Consider the following 23,258-nt stretch of genomic DNA (forward strand, 5'->3'; position numbering starts at 1 on the left):
AATTCAAATGGAAGTACCATTAAAATTGGCGTTCAAAGGGAAATGAAATAACAACATAAGACACAAAACATATAAACTTTTATTAATGAAAGAAAGACTTTCAACAAAACATATATTGACAAAATTTCACTAGATACAGTTGATATACAATCACTTCAACTTGAACAAAACCACCAGAAATATTTCTCATTTTGCTGCTTTTTTTACAGTAATAAACTTATGTCATTAATATTAAAAACTGGGTCATTTCAAAGGTGAAAAGCTTTTATTAGATTACAAATGGGTGACAAATAAAACTTGGCACCTGTCCATAGATGCAGTGGGGTCTTTAGGTTATAAGGCATATACATGTGCATACATAACCAACAAGCAATCTAGTGAAGATAAACATATCATGGTTCAAGTTAGGCACCTGGTTTTAGTTTTAGGTCTTAACAATATTTATAAAAGATATCTATTATGGTTCTAGTCAGGTGCCTGGTTTTGGTTTTAGGTTTTAATATTTATGAAATTTTGTAATGACTCCTCTTCCATATGAATGTATTTAAAAAGCTGAGGGTTTCTTTCCAATAAAATTTTTAAGTTTATATTACTTAAATAGATATCTGGATATTTCAACAGCATTTAGTTTCAAAATTTAGCTATTTCCAATATGTTTTGGCCTGCACAACCAAAACAGACAAGGGGTGGTAAATACCAGTAACAATTTTTCAAAGTTAAATTTTAGGACTGGGACGATTACTCGGTTAATCAGGTCCGATTCGATTACTAGGTGAAACCGGTTTCAGTTTTGCAAAACCGTTAATCGCTCTCAAACAATAAACATCAAAAATACTTTATCTATATACACTTCTTTGACCAGCACATAGACCCACAGCATATTTCCACTAAAACACATCAACTGATAGTCTTGGATTTGCTTAACGTGATATCTCTAAAATAAAATACACCAAAATATGACTTATTAATTAGCACACTGCTTCAAACGATATTTCAGACTGTAAGTTCATAATAAAGTCAGCTGATGAAGTACCTTTATACGGTCATCAGGAAAGAAAACAGCATTTCAAATACGGTGGCCGATTAACCGGTTCGATTCGATTTCATACAAATGATTAACTGGTTTTAAAATTTTGAAATCGTCCCAGCTCTACTAAATTTCTACTGAATTTCAGCAAAATATATTTTTCTATTTTTGTTGGGTTTAACATTATTACATTGACACAAATAAAGGTCATATGGTGACTTTCCAGTTGTTTCAGCCACTGTAAAATCATTTAATTTTGTGGGCATAAAATTCCATGGTGTGGGTCAAACTTCGCGGGGATATGAATTTGTGGATTTCAACTTTTGAACATAAAATGAATGGGAATTTTTCTTGTTCGTTGGGATTAAATTTTTTGGATTGACTCAACCATGAAATCCACGAAAATGAGTCCCCAACAAATATTAGTGATTTCACAGTATTACAAACTTTAATTAAGAAATATGATTTTGTCTTAACTTTTATCTAAATAAAAACTATTATTGAAACTCAAACATTTAAAAGTCATCAAAGATACAAATGTGTGACATGTTCACAGTTGTAACAACCATATTTGTCCCTTTTATACATGTTGAAAATATTACAGCTGAACTTGTATCAATGTGATTCAGTCTCTCCCTATAACTTTTTCTGGGTAATTAACTGGGTCCCCACCATCATAACCTTTGTATTTTCTTTTATATTTTATACTTGTAACTATTGTTGGTCGACCAGGAAAAGCTGTAATACCATCATAAATTTTGTCTGTGTCTGGATGAAATCTGATATATTCCAAATTCATGTGAAGATTTTTTGGCAAGTCCAGTTTTGTGAGGTCCTCTAAAACTGAAGTGTCCTTGACCTCTATATTGAAGAATTTTACAACATCTTCTACTGTCTCTATGTCATTAAGATCTACACTTGGTACCTCGTGATCCAGTTCTTCCATTACACGTGTCACCAACTAAAATGGGGAAAAAAATCAGCTGTTGTAGAAATTCTTGCGAAATGGTTTTATTTTCTAAAGGCTTAATCTTACGAAACATATCTATTATTCTATTATAACGTGTCAAGTCAAAAATCATGCAAAAATAAGACTTTTAACACATGGTTTATTATGAAATTTAGGAGCTCAGTTGAAAAAGGTAAACTATGGTGTATCTTTTTTCAAAACATATGAAGTTATGAAATCTATGGAGAAATCTTTTATAAAACATTGAAAAAAAACATAAACATTCGGATGAAAATTGTTTGACTTAAGAAGCAGACATGGCTGAATTCGCAGTTTTTCGAGTAATTCAATGACCATAATCCAAGAGAGCCTGAGGCAATTTGGCTGGTTATTGAACTTGGCTGAGATATTATGCCCACAAACATTGTCTGCAAGTTTGGTGAAGATTGGATGAAAACTGTTCAACTTAGAGAGCGGACAAGGCTAAATTTGCAGTTCCTTGAGTAATTCAAGGGCTATAATCCAAGACTGCAAGGGGCGCTTTGGCTGATTATCAAACTTGGCCTAGATATTATGCCCACAAACATTGTCAACAAGTTTGGTGAAGATCGGAAGAAAACCATTCGACTTAGAGAGCGGACAAGGCTACATTCACAGTTTTTCGAGTAATTCAAGGGCCATAATCCAAGAGTTCCTTGGGCAATTTGGCTGGTTACCGAACTTGGCCTAGATATTATGCCCACAAACATTGTCAACAAGTTTGGTGAGGACTGGATTAAAACTGTTTGAATAAGAGAGCGGACAAGGCTAAACTTGCTGTTTTTCGAGTAATTCAAGGGCCTGAGGCAATTTGGCTTGTTATCAAACTTGGCTGAGATATTATGCCCACAAACATTGTCAGCAAGTGTGGTGAGGATCGGATGAAAACTGTACGATTTAGAGAGCAGACATGCTTTTGGACGCTGACTGCCCACCCACCAGCACAGGTCACATAATACACCCCGCTCTTTCAGAAAAGGGCGTATAAAAAGATGATACTGTGTCAATCATGCTAAAACTATATCAATATATGTCATTTGATGTTTAGTTGCCAAACATTTCGGACGGACCGTGCCCCCCGTAATAATTCTGCCCGTGCCCACTCCAAACTAACATCCTTAATCGGTCCCTGTAATCACTACAAATGACAATTACTAAACAGCTTTAAAAGAATGCACTAAATACTGGTAACAATGTCCTATGCTATTATTACAAAATACAACGTACATCAAACTTATGAACTCTATCGTCAAGTTGAATGTTTAACCAGTCTTTCTCTGGACCAAAGATATCATGTGTAATGGCATGAATCCTTTTAGCAGCATCTGCAGGAGGTTGATAGGCAGGCCTCTCTTCTATAGATCTGAAACATTAATACCAAACATCATTAGCACAACAGATATATGAAAATGCTTCATACTCAAATAGGCAGATCTGCAGAACTGATATCTCCCACTGAAGAAAACTAGAGTTGTCACAGGAGTGACAAAATTATACCCCCACAACTAAGCCAATTATCTTGATATAAAAAGGTTAATAAGTATCAATTATCAGCTGGATCTGACTATCTATTTCCAAAGATAAATGACAAATTCATTCACTTTTTAATTAATTTATGGGTAATTACTTTCATACTAATGAGCAGATATACTAACAAGAGCTGGCACAGGAAACAGTGTGCTCAACTATTTCCATGCTGGATAGTGAAACAGGGCACATCTGAGGAAGCTGAAGCTGTCACTGGAGTGTTTAATGACTCCAATGTGGATGAAGATACTGGACAATAGCATAAGTCTGTGTCAAATATGTTTAGTTATAACAGAGATAGGAAAGTTTTTGTTTGTTTTGGGTTTAACACCGTTTTTCAACAGTATTTCAGTCATGTAACGGCGGGCAGTTAACCTAACCAGTGTTCCTGGATTCTGTACTTGTACAAACCTGTTCTCCGCAAGTAACTTCCCCACATGAATCAGAGGTGGAGGACGAATGATTTCAGACACAATGTTGTTTACCAAATCGTCATGGAGAACATGCACCCCATCCGGGGATCAAACTCACAACCCCGCGATCCGTAGACCAACGCTCTACCTACTCGGCTAAGCGGGCGGGCTCGAGATAGAAGTGTATCAAAACATTAAACAAGAGCTCTGGGAAACAAATGACACAAGGGCCATAACTCTTGCACCAATATTTCATGAATTATGTCCCCTTTTTACTTAGAATTTCAAGCTGATGTTGGTGTACTTTCACTATACCTTTATTACTTAATGAATTCGATTAAAACTTTGGACTAACTGGATGGGACCTGTTTTCACCTCGGGGGCATTATTTGAATAATCTTGGTAGAGGATCACTAGGCAATGCAACATACCAAATATCAAAAGCCTAGGCCTTGTAGTTTCAGACATGAAGATTTTTAAAGTTTTTTCCTAAATAAGTCTGTAAAACTTGAGAGCCCCGGGACAGGGCCTCTTTTCACACCTGGGGCAAAATTTGAACAGTCTTCATAGAGGACCATTATATGATGTTACAAGCCAAATATCAAGGCTCTATGCCTTGCAGTTTTTGACAAGAAGATTTTTTAAGTTTTTTCTTTCGGTTCCCTTGGCAACCAGAGTTATGTGTGGAATTAAATTCTTTGAATAATTTTGAATGGGGGCCATCCAAGGATCATTCCTGTGAAGTTTGATCAAAATTGAACTGGTGGTTTAGGACGAGATGTTGTTTAAAGGAAAGTGGACAGATGAGCACTCTGTGCTTAGGTGAGCTAAAAATAAAATAGTTATGACGATTTGAAGTTAAAATTTTTCTTTTCTTAGGTCCACGAACGCGACTTGATTTCCTTTATAATATACTGGTTTAAAATACTAGAAAAATGGGACTTATTCCTAACTTCAATTCTTCATAACTTTTTTATGTTTTAAGATATTTACATAATTATATAAATAAGTTTCAAAGCTATATGCCTTTAAATGATATCTATATGTACTTGCTTGCAAAACTGTAACCAGGAGTTTCTAAGTCTAAAAGGGGGCATAATTTGCCCAAAATACATGTCAGAGTTATGGGACTAGACCCAGTGAGATTGGTAATTGACCTAGAACCAGGTGTTGAATGTACAACCCCTCCCCCACTTACTCGCACTGACAGTACATTGCAATTTGACACACACAAAATTGAATTATGTGGACTGTATGTATATAGACTTTATGTATATAGTATAGTAACAAAAACAAAGTCCCATAACTCTGCAATTTTTTTTTCTGAAAGAACCTAACATGCACCATGCACAACTAGTGTTGGTACTGATCACTTGTGTGAAGTTTTATTAAATTGTGTCAAGGGAAGAGGAGAGTTGGTGCGCACAAGATTGCATATGCAGACTATATGTATATAGTACATAAACAAACAAGAGGGCCATGATGGCCCTATATCGCTCACCTGTTATCATTGCACTTGAGGACAAGAAGGTCCTCAGAAAAAATATCTAAGTCCAAAGGACAGGAACAACAAAGGGAAGAAATTTAACAAAACGAAACAAAAATTCTTAAAAGGTACAGATATGTCAAAATACACCTAAAAATTGGAGGTACCATCCATGTTGTATCACAGAAAAGTGGTCTCGGTTTTTCCCTACGGCCAATAATAAAAAAGTTACAAAAAATAAGCTATTTATAGTAACGTAAAAGGGAAGTAATTAAAAAGAAAATTATTGTAAGTGAACAAAAGAAGGATCTGCCAAATAAATCTGTTGACATAAATGAAAATTCAGATCAGTATCTTCATTAGTTACGGAAATATACCCATTTTAATTTGAAATAAAGGGAGGTAATTTGACATAAAATCAGTCCATAGTTATCTACCCTGATTGGCTCAGTCCAACTAATGACAATAATGAAATTTCAAATACGTCCTATAAGAACTTACTGATGTAAATCCATTTTGATTACAATCAGGGGAGGTAATCAGATATAAAATAACTCTGGAACCTACGATTGGATCTGATTTGTAATGGAATCCAAGATTTATTGTTGTTGACGATATTTTGGAAGTTTGTATCAAATAAAACCATAAATGAAGTCTCTATATAGCTGCAAAAGCCAAATAGCCAATTTTGGACCTTTAAGAGGCCATAACTCTGAAACCCATAAAGGAATCTGGCCAGTTCAAGAAAGGAACCAAGATCTTATGGTGATACAAGTTGTGTGCACGTTTGGTTAAAATCTAATCATAAATGAAGCTGCTATTGTGCAGACAAGGTCAAAATAGCTAATTTTGGCCTTTCAGGGGCCATAACTCTGGAACCCATAAAGGGATCTGGCCGGTTCAACAAAAGAACTGAGATCTTATGGCGACACAAGTTTTGTGCAAGTTTAATTAAATTCAAATCATAAATGAAGCTGCTATTGTGCAGACAAGGTCAAAATAGCTTATTCTGGCCCTTTCAGGGGCCTTAACTCTGGAACCCATAAAGGAATCTTGCCAGTTCCAGAAAGGAACCAAGATCTTATAGTGATACAAGTTGTGTGCAAGTTTGGTTAAAATAAAATCATAAATGAAGCTGCTATTGTGCAGACAAGGTCAAAATAGCTAATTCTGGCCTTTCAGGGGCCATAACTCTTGAACCCATAAAGGATTCTGGCCAGTTCAAGAAAGGAACCAAGATCTTATGGTGATACAAGTTGTGTGCCAGTTTGGTTAAAATCAAATCATAAATAAAGCTACTATTGTGCAGACAAGCTCAAAATAACTAATTTTGGCCCTTTCAGGGGCCATAACTCTGGAACCCATAATGGGATCTGGCCAGTTCAAGAAAGGAACCGAGATCTTATGGTGATACAAGTTGTGTGCAAGTTTGGTTAAAATAAAATCATAAATGAAAACACTATCGTGCAGACAAGAAATTGTTGACGGACGGACGCACACACGGACTGACGACGGACGAAGGGTGATCACAAAAGCTCACCTTGTCACTATGCTAAAAACAAAGTCCAATAACTCTGCAGATATTTTTTCTGAAAGAACCTAATATGCCCCATGCACAACTAGGGCTGGTATTGATCACTTGTGTGAAGTTTCATTAAATTGTGTCAAGGGGATAGGGAGAGTTGGTGCGCACAAGATTGTGTCTACAGATAGACAGACAAACCTGAAATCATACATATACCCCCCTCCCCCTGCCCAATTACAACTTTGTTGTTGGGGGTGGGGGGGGTACAAAAAGAAACAAAAGCTGTCCGTAAGACAGCCAAGCTGGACTATTCGAAATATTGTCCCAGAAACAGGAAAATATTACCCAAACAGGTTAAATATCAAAAGAGTTTTAAGTTCAAAAGGGGACATAATTTGACAAAAATGCATATCAGAGTTATGGGACTTGGTGCTATCAACTAGTTTTATAACCCCGAAGACACGGGAAGTTTCAATTCAATATCTGCATTAGTTTTGGAGATAGTAACTTGCATGTAAAACTTTAACCAGAATTTTCTAAGTCCAAAAGGGGGCATAATTAGCTCAAAATACATGTCAGAGTTATGGGACTTGACTCAGTGAGGTTGGTATTTGATCTAGAAAAAGAAAAAATAAGTTTCAAATCTATATGCCTTTTAGTAATAGCTGTATGTACTTGCACACAAGACTTTAACCAGAATTTTCTATGTCCAAAAGGGGCCATAATTTGGCCAAAATGAAGGTCAAGAGTTATGGGACTTGGTGCTATCAACTAGTTTTATAACCCCAAAGACACATGTGAAGTTTCAATTCAATATCTGCATTAGTTTTGGAGATAGTAACTTGCATGTAAAACTTTAACCAGTCCAAAAGGGGGCATAATTTGCTCAAAATACATGTCAGAGTTATGGGACTTGACCCAGTGAGGTTGGTTATTGACCTAGAAAAAGAAAAAATAAGTTTCAAAGCTATATGCCTTTGAATGATAGCTGTATCACTATGTACTTGCATGCAAAAACTTAACCAAGGTGTGACGCCGACGCCAGGGTGAGTAGAATAGCTAGACTATTCTTCGAATAGACGAGCTAAAAATAAGTAAAGTTTCAAAGCTATATTCTTTTAAATGATAGCTATACGTACTTGCATGCAAAACTTTATCATGTCATACAAAACTTTACTTAAAAAGGTCAAAAAAGGAAAACAATTTTGTAAATATGCAAAGTAGAGTTTTGGAACCTGTGCATTGCATGTCAAAACATCACAGTGACTAAGTGTGTAGAGTTTCAAACCATTTCAATTAGTGGGTGCTGAGATACCAGCTAACATACAAAAACTTAACTAAAAATTGGCTAAGTCACAAAAAAGGGCATATATTTGTTAAAAAAGGAAAACAGAGTTATTGAACCTGTAAAATGTAAGTCAGTTTATCACAACAAATAAGTGTGTTTAGTTTCAATCCATTCCCACAAGTGCTTACTGAGATACCAGCTTACATACAAAAATGTAACCGAATTGGACGCCGACACATGGGTGAGTCCAATTGCTCTACCTATTCTTTGAACAGTCGAGCTAAAAACACTAGCTGAATATTGATTGAGGAGTTGACAAAGAAGATTTCTGAGAAAATCTATATATATGTTATCCATTTAATTTGGACTCGCTCTTAACCATGCATGTAAACAAGACCCTGTCAAGCCTTACTCTCTTTTCCTGAACTGTCTAGTCTGTCCTTCTTGAAGTTTCTCATTTGCTTCCAAAGAAACAATGTCGTCTTCAATTTCACGGTCTTTTTTCTTCTGTAAAAATTTCAGCTTGTCTAAAAAGCCCATCTGTCTTGCATGTAACTGTAAGAAAGCAACTTTCATTAAATGTTAATCTTACCATTGTCAGCATCTAACAGTTTCATGTTTATTCATAGATGTTCTTGAAGCTTTTTATAACATGAACTTTTTCAGTTTATAATGATCATTAATATATTTCACGAAAACTTAATTCAGTAACACTGTTCAAGAAAATGAGATTCAATGAGATTCAACAAAACCTTTCCAAGTGTTTCTACTCATTTTGGTGAAAGAGGGTAGATGCCCTCATGAGGGTGAAATTGCAACGCAAAGATTGAAACAAGACGGCCACGATGGGCTTAGAGCTAAGCTCGCCTGAGTTACACCGCTTGCTAGAACAGTTTTGGTAGATGGTTGTGCAACGAAAATGTCTGAAATTATTTTGAATGGTGCCAGTGTTTTCCGACAAGATTATTTTAAAAGTTTCTACTGAATAAATACATGTAAGTGATGTGTGTTAGTGTTTGGGGGCGGAGTTGGGGTAATAGGTTGGAGAAATGATGACATAGGTGTAAACTTATTTTAAAATCGGGGTCAGCAGTTTTTAATTGACATTGAGATTTTTTAAGTTTCCACTATTTACATATAGGGAAAAGTGACCATGCCCCCTGGCGGCCATGTTTTTGAGGAATCGGAATAATTTGATCAATCTTCATAAAGGGTCACCATAGGAACATTTGTGTGAAATTATTTTAAAATCGAGCCCGCAGTTTCATACAGTTTTTTTTTAAGTTTCCACTATATACTAATGAAAAGTGACTACCCCCTCTGGCAGCAGTGTTTCTTGACAAATCAGAATAATTTGAACAATCTTGGTAGAGGGTCACATAAGGACTATTTGTGTGAAATCATTTTAAAATCAGGCCAGCAGTTTCATAGAATAAGATTTTTAAAGTTTACAGTATATACATATAGAGAAAAGGTTCACATCCCCTTGCAGCCATGTTTTTTGACAAATCAGAAAAATTTGAACAATCTTAAGCAGATTTGGAAGGAGACCACCTGAGGAACATCTGGACCATGTTTCATCAAAATCCACCACACTGTTTCAAAGGAGCTGTTGTTTGAAGAAAAATGTGGATGATCGATGGATGGACGGACGGATGCCTGATGGTGACTTTGTGCTCAGGTGAGCTAAAAAGGGAAGATTTACGATGATCAAAACATATTAACGTTATTTAAACTAGAACTTGGACGATTACACGGTTAATCGGATCCGATTTGATTACTTTGTAAAACCGGTTTCAATTTTGTAAAACCACTAATCACTCTCAAACAATAAACATCACGAATTGTACCTTATCTTCTTTATATATTTCTTTGACAATCAAGACCCGTATATGTATTTCGCTTCAAAACCACCCTAAATATAAATATTTTTTCTTGAAAATTGACATGCACATGTAGATTTATATTTTGAATAAAAGCTTAAAAGGATTTTAAAAAATATTCATTAGTTTAAATTTTAGGTCTAGATTTCGCTAATTTGATTAGATTTTGCTAGTCAGTCATACTGTTGGAAGTGGCCTATAAACCTACTATCACTAGTCTGTTGTTTTTAGAAAGCATGAGAAAATGTTCCAAATTCATCAAGTCATGATCAATCCTTTTATTCATGCGAATCATGATTCAAGCATCAGACTTGACAGGTCGAGGGTTCAACACAATAAGGGCGTATCTACATATAATAATGTAGATCTAGATATCTCTTATTGCGTTGAACCCTCGCAATAAGGGCGTATCTACATATAATTATTATATGTAGATACACCCTTATTGCGTTGAACCCTCGAGGTGTGGTTTCTTGAAGAAAGAAAGCGCTATGACTAGATACCGGAAAGGACCCTTTCCGCAAAAAGGACTTAACACGATCGGAAAGGGCCTGCCGTATGTTTATTACTGGAATTTATTTAATTATTTCTTCATATTTCATTATGACATAATAAAAGAAAATAAATTACGAAAAAAGAGTTATCAATTTGTTATTTCTAATTGAATTATAGACAAAATACGAGTCAAGACATAAACCGCGCTGATCGGAAAGGGCTTAATATGATCGGAAAGGGCCTGTCACATGCTTATTATTGGAAATCATTTTATTATAACTTCATATTTCAATTAGAAAATGAAAAAGAAAATAATTTAAAATAAAAAATATATCAATACTCGAATTTGATTACAGTATGTCCTTTCCGATCAAGTAAGGCCCTTTCCGATCAGCGCTTTTATGCACTAATAGGTTTTTTTGTCTTTAATTCATTTAAAATCTATCATATACATATTTCTTCATCTATTTTCTTTCTTATGCCAAAATGAAATATGAAGAAATAATTCTTTAATTTCTAATAAAAAACAAGTGACATGCCCTTTCCAATCAAGTAAGGCCCTTTCAGATCAGCGCTTTTATGCACTAATAGGTTTTTTTTGTCTTTAATTCATCTAAAATCTATAATATACATATTTCTTCATCTATTTTCTTTCTTATGCCAAAATGAAATATGAAGAAATAATTCTTTAATTTCTAATAAAAAACAAGTGACATGCCCTTTCCGATCAAGTAAGGCCCTTTCCGATCAGCGCTTTTATGCACTAATAGGTTTTTTGTCTTTAATTCATTTAAAATCTACAATATACATATTTCTTAATCTATTTTCTTTCTTATGCCAAAATGAAATATGAAGAAATAATTCTTGAATTTCTAATAAAAAACAAGTGACATGCCCTTTCCGATCATGTTAAACCCTTTCCAATCAGCGCGGTTTATGTACTGACGCGTATATTGTCAATAATTCATTTAAAAATGAAAAAGAATGTTTTTATTTTTTTTGTTAGTTCTTTTCTTTTTGACTTGGTAAATGAAATATGAAAAAATAAATAATTTCCAATAATAAACATATAGCAGGCCCTTTCCGATCATGTTAAGCCCTTTCCGATCAGCGCGCTTTATGTACTGGCGCGTATTTCGCCTATAATTCATTTAAAAATCAAAAAATTGATATTTTTTTTCGTATGTTCTTTCTTTTTGATTTGATAAATGAAATATGAAGAAATAAATAAACAATTTCCAATAATAAACATATAGCAGGCCCTTTCCAATCATGTTAAGCCCTATCCGATCAGCGCGGTTTATGTTATGACCCGTATTTTGTCCATAATTCATTTAAAAATCGAATATTGATATTTTTTTTTATCTTAAATAATTTCCTTTTTGATTTGTTAAATGAAATGTGAAGAAATAATAAAATAAGTTCCAATAATAAACATATAGCAGGCCCTTTCCGATCATGTTAAGCCCTTTCCGATCAGCGCGGTTTATGTCATGACTCGTAATTTGTCCATAATTCATTTAAAAATCGAATATTGATATCTTAAATAATTTCCTTTTTCATTTGTTAAATGAAATGTGAAGAAATAATAAAATAAGTTCCAATAATAAACATATGGCAGGCCCTTTCCTATCATGTTAAGCCCTTTCCGATCAGCGCGGTTTATGTCATGACTCGTAATTTGTCCATAATTCATTTAAAAATCGAATATTGATATCTTAAATAATTTCCTTTTTCATTTGTTAAATGAAATGTGAAGAAATAATAAAATAAGTTCCAATAATAAACATATGGCAGGCCCTTTCCTATCATGTTAAGCCCTTTCCGATCAGTGCGGTTTATGCCATGACTCATATTTTGTCTATAATTCATTTAAAAATAACAAATTGATAACTTTTTTTCCGTAATTTATTTTCTTTTATTATGTCATAATGAAATATGAAGAAATAGTTAAATAAATTCCAATAATAGTAGAGCTACTGGCGCCGCGACAGCGTCGCATAACGGTTAAACATGTGAAAAACAAAATGAATAAAACTGTGTAAAGAATTACTATCGAGTTGAAAATTCGTGGTACGTTTTTGGAATCGGTGTTGTTCGGGTTTCTTCCAGCACACAATGCTCATAGTAATTAATCAGTAAGACGTCAGTAGACGCTTGCTGTTTACGGTTGACAAAAGCGTTTCGCTTACTGCTTTGAACGTTGAATAAAAATGTAAATGAGTGTCTGAAGATAAGAATTTAGTGCTAAATACATTTTCTACGAAGAAAAAAAGGATAAAATACAATATTTTCAATGCGAAACGATTTTCATCACGCTTCCATAACTGAAATTTATTATATATACTTATATTTGAGTTGATGACGTCATACTTCCACATTAGTACAGTGGTTAGCGAGTTGGCGTTGAAAACCAAAGGTCGGGAGTTCGATCCTCACCATACGCATTTTTTTATTGTTTTTTTATTTCAGTTTTTTTTATTTATTTATTTATTATGAGTTTTAAAAGCATTGTAAAAAAATAAGGTCATTCATGTGAAATTTAACAAGTCTTTTGTTAGTGATGTCAGGTTCCAAAGTACTGTCTGTAGATACAATTTATTTTTAAAAAATGGTTTTGGGATCAAAATATACAGGCATTGAACTGTGAAAAGCACATAATGCTCTTCTCCCCATTCACATGTATTTCATCCACAAGCTTAAAAATCACTGACCAGAGTTTATTACTAGGAAAAAAAAATATTGCCAATGAATTATCAATAAACATCAAAAAGGCTTCTACTACCATTCCTATTGTATACCAGTAGTGCTAAAAGATTAACAATAAAAATGTCATAGACTGTTAACTTAGCAGTTCAGTAAATAAGTAAGTAAATAAAAGTTTTCAAGAATTTCGGCAAACAGTGATTTTCTCTGGGTAAAATTCTCATCACTAACTTTTAAAGATGGCTAGTCTTTTGGATTTTAAACAAGCTTTGTACATGTAAATGATTTTCATTCTCCCATACCAAACGTCTATCATAGCAGTATGTTTGCATTAAAGTTGGACACACTCTTCCTTCTAAAAAGAACCGTAACTTTCTTTAGTTGGTATTTTCGCATGTCAAGATTTAATCTTAATGCATTCTAAGACACTCATTCAGAAATTATGAATTATCATCAATTCTTAAAATATTAATAGCAGAGCTACCGGCGCCGCAAAGCGGCGCCGACAGCGTCGCATTACAGTTAAACGTGTGAAAAACAAAATGAATAAAACTGTGTAAAGAATTACTATCGAGTTGAAAATTCGTGGTACGTTTTTGGAATCGGTGTTGTTCGGATTTCTTCCAGCACACAATGCTCATAGTAATTAATCAGTAAGACGTCAGTAGACGCTTTCTGTTTACGGTTGACAAAAGCGTTTCGCTTACTGCTTTGAACGTTGAATAAAAATATAAATGAGCGTCTGATAATAAGTCTTTAGTGCTAAATACATTTTCTACGAAGAAAAAAAAGATAAAATACAATATTTTCATTGCGAAGCGATTTTCGTCACGCTTCCATAATTGAAATTTATTATTTATACTTATATTTGAGTTGATGACGTCATACTTCCACACTGGTGCAGTGGTTAGCGAGTTCGCGTTGAAAACCAGAGGTCGGGAGTTCGATTCTCACCTAATGCATTTTTTTTTATTTCAGTTTTTTTTTATTTCAGTTTTTTTTAATTCATTTATTATAAGTTTTGAAAGCATTGTAAAAAATAAAGTCATTAATGTGAAATTTAACAAGCGTTTTGTTAGTGGTGTCAGGTTCCAATGTACTGTCTGCAGATAAAACTTATTTTTAAAAAAGGTTTTGGGATCAAAATATACAGGCATTGAACTGTGAAAAGGACATAATGCTCTTCTCCCCGTTCACATATATTTCATCCACAACCTTAAAAATCACTGACCAGAGTTTATTATTAGGAAAAACACTATTGCCTATGAATTATCAATAAACATCAAAAAGGCTCCTACTACCATTCATGTTCTATACCAGTAGTGCTAAAAGATTAACCATAAAATGTCATAGACTGTTAACTCAGCAGTTCAGTAAATAAAACAGGAGTTTTCGAGAATTTCGGCAAACAGTGATTTTCTCTGGGTAAAATTCTCATCACTAACCAGGGTTGTCAATAGGAACCGGCCGCCGGCCGAAATGGACGGTTCAAATGGCATTTGGGCTGGTTCAAATTCGCAACAAAAAAAAATCGGGCCTTAAAACCTTAACCCGCCGACCATAGTATTTTTAATGTTTTTTTCACGATTCTGTCACGAAAATATAATTTGTATAAAGAACTCAGTCTAAAAATTGATATTACCCGCGGTCGTTTCCGTTCATAATTAATACACAGCGTGTCATCACGGGCGATGTTCACTGAATTTTAATTGCCGAGGTGTATTTCATACACTGCCACGTGCCTGTCGATCTTTGACTTGAGTTAAAACACGCAATAAACCAATGACAGTTTTGGATGTAGAACGCGTGACATATTTTATCGGCAAAACTCTTTAAGCTCCGCCTTTACAAATGATGATATACGTACGTCATAACTGACGAAATCCAAGCTAATGTCAAAGCGATGAAAATCATGTTTCACGGACTGAATTAATATTAGAGATATACATGAAAAAATATTCATCAGTTATCGTAGTGTCAAAGTTATATTTTGTAGCAAAAGCTTCGGAAGAAAGAGTGATGGGACATGGGATAATTTCCTAGAATTTTGAAATCATGAATGACGGTCCCGATTTCAAAGAAAAGACAACAAAAAACAAAACAAAGAAATTATCCACAAGCTCCTTTATATTTAATAATCCAACATCGCTTATAACTAATCTGTAAACAACAATTTTCAGATATTTTCACACCTATTTATCCATGTGGAGTGCTGTTTATAACAAAGCCAGGTGTTGATTTTAATGTGGTGACAACTGAGACAGATATTTTTTAAAATTTCTATAAAAATTATTAATCATAATCAAATTTACATCAGAAAATATATTAGCTTTTACCTTTTTCTGTAAGTTTTTGAAATCGAAAGTACAGTAATTGTGGCGGTATCAGCCGGCCGATTTTGGATAAATATTTCTCTTAAATCATTTTAAATAAGAGGAAATGTCAAGGTAAATTTTTTGATCAGATACTGTCAAATGCTGTTAAACTGTCTTTGCACCATCATAATTTGTCCAACACATCCTTTAAAGTGGAGATCTGGTCAATGTCTACGAAAGTGTAACAGTATCTGGACATACAATTTTGGATATCTGGATTTTGATCAATAAACAAGAGGACCATGATGGTCCTGAATCGCTCACCTCTTCCCACATGACCCAGTTTTGAGTATGACGTCGTTTTTTCTATTATTTGACATAGTGACCTAGTTTTTGAGCTCATGTGACCCAGTTTTGAACTTGACCTAGATATTATCAAGATAAAAATTCTGACCAATTTTCATGAAGATCCATTGAAAAATATGGTCTCTAGAGAGGTCACAAGGTTTTTCTATTATTTGACCTATTGACCTAGTTTTCGAAGGTACGTGACCCTGTTTTGAACTTTATCTAGATATCATCAAGGTGAAAATTCATATCAATTTTCATGAAGATCCATTGAAAAATATGGCCTCTAGAGAGGTCAAAAGATTTTAATAATTTTAGACCTACTGACCTAGATTTTGATCGCAGTTGACCCAGTTTCGAACTTGACCTAGATATCATCAAGATGAACATTCAGACCAACTTTCATACAGATCCCATGAAAAGTATGGCCTCTAGAGAGGTCACAAGGTTTTTTTATTATTTGACCTACTGACCTAGTTTTGTAAGGCACGTGACCCAGTTTCAAACCTGACCTAGATATCATCAAGGTGAACATTCTGGCCAATTTTTATGGAGATCCATTCATAAGTATGGCCTCTAGAGAGGTGACAAGGTTTTTCTATTTTTAGACCTACTGACCTAGTTTTTGACCGCACATGACCCTGTTTCGAACTTGATCTCGATATCATCAAGATAAACATTCAGACCAATTTTCATACAGATCTCATGAAAAATATGGCCTTTAGAGAGGTCACAAGGTTTTTCTATTATTTGACCTACTGACCTAGTTTTTGGCGGCATGTGACCCACTTTCGAACTTGACCTAGAGATCATTAAGATGAACATTCAGACCAACTTTCATACAGATCCCATGAAAATTATGGCCTCTAGAGAGGTCACAAGGTTTTTCTATTATTTGACCTACTGACCTAGTTTTTGAAGGCACGTGACCCACTTTCGAACTTGACCTAGATATCATCAAGGTGAACATTCTGATCAATTTTCATGAAGAGCTCATGAAATATATGGCCTCTAGAGAGGTCACAAGGTTTTTCTTTTTTTAGAACTACTGACCTAGTTTTTGACCGCACGTGACCCAGTTTCGAACTTGACCTAGATATCATCAAGATGAACATTCTGACCAACTTTCATACAGATCCCATGAAAAATATGGTCTTTAGAGAGGTCATAAGGTTTTTCTATTATTTGACCTACTGACCTAGTTTTAGATGGCACGTGACCCAGTTTCAAACTTGACCTAGATATCATCAAGGTGAAAGTTCTGACCAATTTTCATGAAGATCTTGTGAAATATATGGCCTCTAGAGAGGTCACAAGGTTTTTCTATTTTTAGACCTACTGACCTTGTTTTTTAGGGCACGTGACCCAGTTTCAAACTTGACCTAGATATCATCAAGATGAACATTCTGACCAATTTTCATGAAGATCTTGTGACATATATGGCCTCTAGAGAGGTCACAAGGTTTTTCTATTTTTAGACCTACTGACCTAGTTTTTGAAGGCACGTGACCCAGTTTCGAACTTGACCTAGATATCATCAAGATGAACATTCTGACCAACTTTCATAAAGATCCCATGAAAAATGTGACCTCTAGAGTGGTCACAAGCAAAAGTTTACGGACGGACGCGCACGCACGGACGGACGGACGACGGACACCGCGCGATCACAAAAGCTCACCTTGTCACTTTGTGACAGGTGAGCTAAAAATCGAGGTTTTGGATAAGGATAGGTGAGGATGAGAATCAAACAGTTAATTTTCTATGCCTAAACTTGTATTATTTCTAACTCTGTACATTTTGTTTTGATGGTTCTAACAGTGACATTTTTTGTCATGCCAAATTGTAACAAGAGCGCCGCCAAGCGGGGCAATATACGCCCGAAGGCTTACATCATAGGATGGGAGCAAAATTTTAAGAACTTGACTGTTGTAGCCCCAAAGGACTGGAACAACAAAAGGAAAACTTCAAAAAACAAATCTAAGTCCACAAAAAAAATATTCAAAGTCTACAAAAAAAATCGTATCAGGTACAGGTATATAAAAATACACCTTAAAATTGGAGGTACCATCCATGTTGTACCACAGAAAAGTGGTCTCGGTTTTTCCCTACGGCCAATAATAAGAAAGTTTCAAAATAAGCTATTTATAGTAACATTAAAGGGAACTAATTAAAAAAAAAAATTATTGTAAGTACAAAAAAAGAGATCTGCCAAATAAAAACAAGAGCACTGCAATGCAGAGCAATATACATAAAGCAAAGTCATATATGACCTTTGACCCTTAAGTATGACCTTGACCTTGAAGCGAGTCATCCGGAACATGCGCTCTGCACATCGTTGCAATGTGGTGAACATTTCTGCCAAGTTTCTTTGAAATCTTTCCAGCAGTTCAAGAGTTACAGACTGATATGAGTTTTGACCCCTAAGTGTGACCTTGACCTTGAAGCAAGTCATCCGGAACATGTGCTCTGCACGTCATCTTGGTGTGGTGAACATTTGTGTCAGGTTTCTTTGAAATCCTTCAAGGGGTTCAAGAGTTACAGAGCGGACACGAAACAAACTGATATGACCTTTGACTCCTAAGTGTGACCTTGACCTTGAAGCGAGACATCCAAAACATGTGCTCTGCACATCGTCTAGGTGTGGTGAACATTTGTGTAGAGTTTCCTTGAAATCCTTCAAGGGGTTCAAGAGTTACAGAGCGAACACGAAATTGCTAACGGACAGACGGACGGACGGACAGACGGACACCAGCATCATAACATAATACGTCCCTTCGGGCGTATAAAACTTCACCTGGGGAATCTTGTTCCCCACATAAGAAATACGAGTACAGGTTTAATTCTCAGTATAATTTTGAATTTAGATATACAGGAGTGCAATAACTATTAGATTTTGCAAAGAAGTACAACAAAGAGTTGAAGTGTGGTGACAAGTTAGATATTAGCATTTCAAGACTTGAAAAATGCATTCATGAACACGTAAACTCACTTTTATTATTATCTCCAAATAAACCAGGTGAGCTCATAAAAATGTGAAAATAAGGGTATATTGTATTTAAAAATGCAATGGAAAAGATGTTCTTAAATGCTTTCAAAATGCCCCAGAATGCAGGAAATGAAACGCTGATTTTCAAAATTTCCCGGGGGGGGGGGGGGGGGGGGGGGGGGGCACCCCCCTAGCTGGCCGCCTACTTTTTTATTTCAGTCTGTCCAACAAAAACTTATTGACAACCCTGACTAACTTTTAAAGATGGCTAGTCTTTTGGATTTTAAACAAGCTTTTTACATGTAGATGATTTTCATTTTCCCATACCAGACGTCTATCATAGCAGTATTTTTGACTTAAAGTTGGACACATTCTTCCTTCTAAAAAGAAACGTAACTTTCTTTAGTTCGCATATAGCATATTTGTAGAGTTTTCGCATGTCAAGATTTAATCTTAATGCATTCTAAGACATTCATTCAGATATCATGAATTATCATCAATTCTTAAAATTTTAATAGATCTTAATGAACATAAACTTCCTAAAACGGATCCAGATAATTCCAGCAGCACTCCTTTAATTTTCAAGGGGCACTGGTGATTTTTCAAGGGAGGTCTGCCTTCTAGGTAGCACCTAAGTTCATATTAGATCTTAATGAACATAAACTTCCTAAAACGAATTTCAGATAATTCCAGCAGCAGCACTACTTTAATTTTCAATGGGCACTGTTTTTTCAAGGGAGCTCTGCATTCTAGGTAGTACCTAAGTTCATATTAAACATATGGCAGGCCCTTTCCGACCATGTTAGGCCCTTTCCAATCCAATATCACGGAAAGGGCCCTTTCCGGCATCTAGTCATGCCCGTAAGAAAGAAAAAGGTCAAGTGTCCCACCCATAAGAATTTGCATATATCGCCGTTCAACTGAATTAATAGCAGAGCTACCGGCGCCGCAAAGCGGCGCCGACAGCGTCGCATTACGGTTAGACGTATGAAAAAGAAAATGAATAGAGAGACCTAACTGTGTATACTATCGAGTTGAAAATCCGTGGTACTTTTTGGAATCGGTGTTGTTCGGATTTTTTCATGTGCACTATGCACACAGTAATTAATCAGTAAAGACGTCAGTAGACGCTTACTGTTTACAGTTGACAAAAGCGTCTCGCTTACTGCTTTGAATATTGAATAAAAATGTAAATGAGCATTTGATAATAAGAAATTAGTGCTGAATACATTTTCTACGACGAAAAAAGAAATCAAATACAATATTTTCATTTTGAAATGACTTTCGTCACGCTGCCATTACTGAACTTTATTATATACTTATGTTTGCCCTGATGACGTCATAAGTCCACAGTGGTGTAGTGGTTAGCGATTTCGCGTTGAAATCCAGAGATCGTGAGTTCGAATCTCACCTGAACCAGAATTTTTTTTTTTTAAATTCCTTTTTTTATTTCAGTTTTTTTTTTGTATTATTATGAGTTTTGAAAATATTGTATAACTAAAGTCATTCATGTGAAATTTAACAAGTGTTTATAGCTGTGATGTCAGGTTCCAATGTAGTGCCTGTGCAGTAGTCAGGAGACACAACTTAAAAAAAACCCCCAAAACTTTAGGATCAAAATATACAGGCATTGAACTGTGAAAAGCAAATAATGCTCTTCTCCCCGTTGACATATATTTCATCCGTTAGCTTTAAAATCACTGACCAGAGTTTCTAAAAAAAACTAAAACTATCAAGGTTCTTACTGCCATCCCTATTCTCTAGTGCTAAAAGATTAACCATAAAAAGCCATAGATTGTTACTTAGAAGTTCAGTAAATAAACGGGGGTTTTCGAGAATTTCGGCAAACACTGTTTTTCTCTAGGTAAAATTCTGATCATTAACTTTTAAAAATTGCTAGTCTTTTGGGTTGAAAACAAGCTTTGTAACAGTCATGTAAATGATTGTAATTTTCCCATACCAGGCATCTTTTATAGCAGTATTTTTGACTGAAAGTTGGACACATTCTTCCTTCCAAAAAGAACCAAAATTTGACAATAATGACATTTAAAAGAATTACAATAGTCATTTCCAGGATTACGTAAATTCTGATTTCTATTAACTTTAGAATTGGAACATTAACTTTTTACATTAAGTCCTCATTGCCAAACATTCACACGCAAAGAGACAGAATTCCTTTGGCTATTGGCCTAATGAGATTCTGTTAGGTTTGAAATTTTCAAGGTTCAAGCTTTTCAATTTGAAGGAGTTATCATGTGTGACTGGTTTCCAGTATGATAATAATATATGTAAAATTGTTGATGCAGTACAGTACGTTTTAATAAGAATAACAAAAAAATTTCAAATACGTTTTTTTCTTTATCTTGGTGCCGATTTTAATCTATATCGAACTTTCTTTTGATAATATATAGAATATCTTTCGAGTTTTCCCATGTCAAGAATTAATCTTGATGCAGTCTAAAACATGCATTCAGAAATCATGAATTATCATTAATACTTATAATTTTAATAGATCTAATAGAACATAATCTTCCAAAACGAATCCATAATTCCAGATAATTCCAGATTTTTCAAGGGAGCTCTGCCTTTTAGGTAGCACCTAATTTCATATTATTATTCTAAATGCTGCAAGTTTATTGTAACTCGTAGAATAAAAGGCTATACATGTGTTTACCATAAATAAATATGACCGTTTGTTGGAACTAGCAAGCATTTTACAAAGTCGCGGAACTGCAAGACGTGCCTCCATGGGAGCTGCCATCTTGGATCTCTATTCGGATTACTCAGATATTTCGATGTCATGTAATACTCAGAATCATGAAACGAATTTTGCAGAAGATTTATCATTGTTCAAAAGTTTACGGGTTTACAGCAGCCGGTGTAGTTGCAATTGTTGGCATCATTGTCTATGAGAGAAGCAGAAATAATCCAGTATTTTCATCATGGACAACAAGTCACAACCCCAGTGTAAAATGGGATTACAACTGGGATAGGTGAGATGTTGGAAAATTAGAGTGGTGGAACCTATGCTCGCGGTATTTTGTAGATATATAATCTTTTTAAGAAGCAAGAAAAAATTATTATTTCGATTTGCCTATGCAAAAACATAAAGTTATCCTCCTTTTATCGAAACATATTGTTGATGTGCGTCATCACGTGACTTAGTCGTCTAGTGAGCTATCGACACGGCATACGTGAAAAGGTGAAAATTCGTCCTGAAGGGAACCTATGCTGGCGATATGTAATATCGATTAAAATAAGGACGAAAAAAAAATCAGCAGACTAAAAATGAACAAACAAGCATATGCGAATATAATATTTAGAACATTACTCATTTATTATGTGAAAAAACAAAATAAATGGGGATAAAATTTAGTATGTGCCTCTATGTGTATATTTCCCTTTCCGAAATGGAGTCACTATTAGAACAAAGCTTAAAAACTTATCATAATGTTGTTTAAAAACAGAATGTTCAAGTATTAAAGATTCAAACAACGACAGTGATTAACTCGCTAATGTTTTCTACGCTTCTTTTGTGTGTAGGAAATTTACTCCTCCCTATATCTCAGAAAGAACCATTTGGACTTTGTCAAAATACTAAGATCAACATCGATCTTTTCATGGTTCGAAAGGCACTCGTAGTGTAGCCAGGCGTCACATTCATCACATCTTGCTCTTAAATCTATCTTATATCTGAATGTAATGCATGATTTCTAAAAAACTATCTTTAGTTTAGTGATTTTGACATATATGTGTGAGATTTGTGCGACGGATACAGATTGCGTAAAATGTATCGGCTGCTGTATCCGTCACGTGAGCGGCACGCGCGGCTATCGCTACGTTTGTTGTAAAGGCATTTCACCACTGGTCGGTGTTGAACATAGCATGATGAAATATTTTTATTAGTACTTCTGCAGAGAACATATTTATCGAAATACCGCGAGCATAGGAATACCGCGAGCATAGGTTCCACCACTCTATATCATGCACAGACATGTCAACTTTCTCTTCAGTTTCACTTTGGAAGTTAATACTTTAGACTCGTTGGACAATGTATTTTAAGATAAAAGGCGCTGCCTAGACTGGCATCAGTCGTTAGAGTCATTACATGTAAAGCACTTGGCCATAAAATCCTCTCTGATACCACTTTCTCATAAAATTTACAATATCTCTAGCCTCTGTCTCTAACGACTGGACAAATGCGATCCTGAGCCGGACAAATTTCATACCCGCTGATAATCACTATCTCATTAGAAATCATTGCAGACATG

General features: G+C 35.0%; 2 protein-coding genes across 4 annotated transcripts in view; one reads left to right on the plus strand and one right to left on the minus strand.

The window, feature by feature from the left end:
- Positions 1-65: 65 nt before the first annotated feature.
- LOC123534978 (39S ribosomal protein L50, mitochondrial-like) lies at positions 66-21,797 on the minus strand. Of its 2 annotated transcripts, none has more exons than XM_045317481.2 (4): positions 21,662-21,797; positions 8,667-8,809; positions 3,243-3,378; positions 66-1,988 (listed from the first exon to the last, which is right to left on the minus strand). In XM_045317481.2, the coding sequence occupies exons 1-4, from the start codon at positions 21,746-21,748 to the stop codon at positions 1,653-1,655; spliced, it is 702 nt and encodes a 233-aa protein (XP_045173416.2). In that variant the 5' UTR covers positions 21,749-21,797; the 3' UTR covers positions 66-1,652. The 2 variants fall into 2 exon arrangements, with proteins under 2 accessions (XP_045173416.2, XP_045173417.2); XM_045317482.2 differs by lacking the exon at positions 21,662-21,797 and adding an exon at positions 19,748-19,769.
- LOC123534977 (serine/threonine-protein phosphatase PGAM5, mitochondrial-like) overlaps positions 21,774-23,258 on the plus strand; it is a 33,026-nt gene continuing 31,541 nt past the window's right edge. Inside the window, exon 1 of one of the 2 annotated variants that reach the window (XM_045317480.2) lies at positions 21,774-21,980. In XM_045317480.2, the coding sequence (XP_045173415.2) occupies positions 21,805-21,980 (176 nt within the window). In that variant the 5' untranslated portion in view covers positions 21,774-21,804. The remainder of the gene's footprint in view (positions 21,981-23,258) is intronic. The other variant, XM_045317479.2, reaches the window with a different exon arrangement.

The sequence above is a fragment of the Mercenaria mercenaria genome, chromosome 12, assembly GCF_021730395.1.
Source record: "Mercenaria mercenaria strain notata chromosome 12, MADL_Memer_1, whole genome shotgun sequence".
Classification (NCBI taxonomy): Eukaryota; Metazoa; Mollusca; class Bivalvia; order Venerida; family Veneridae; genus Mercenaria; species Mercenaria mercenaria.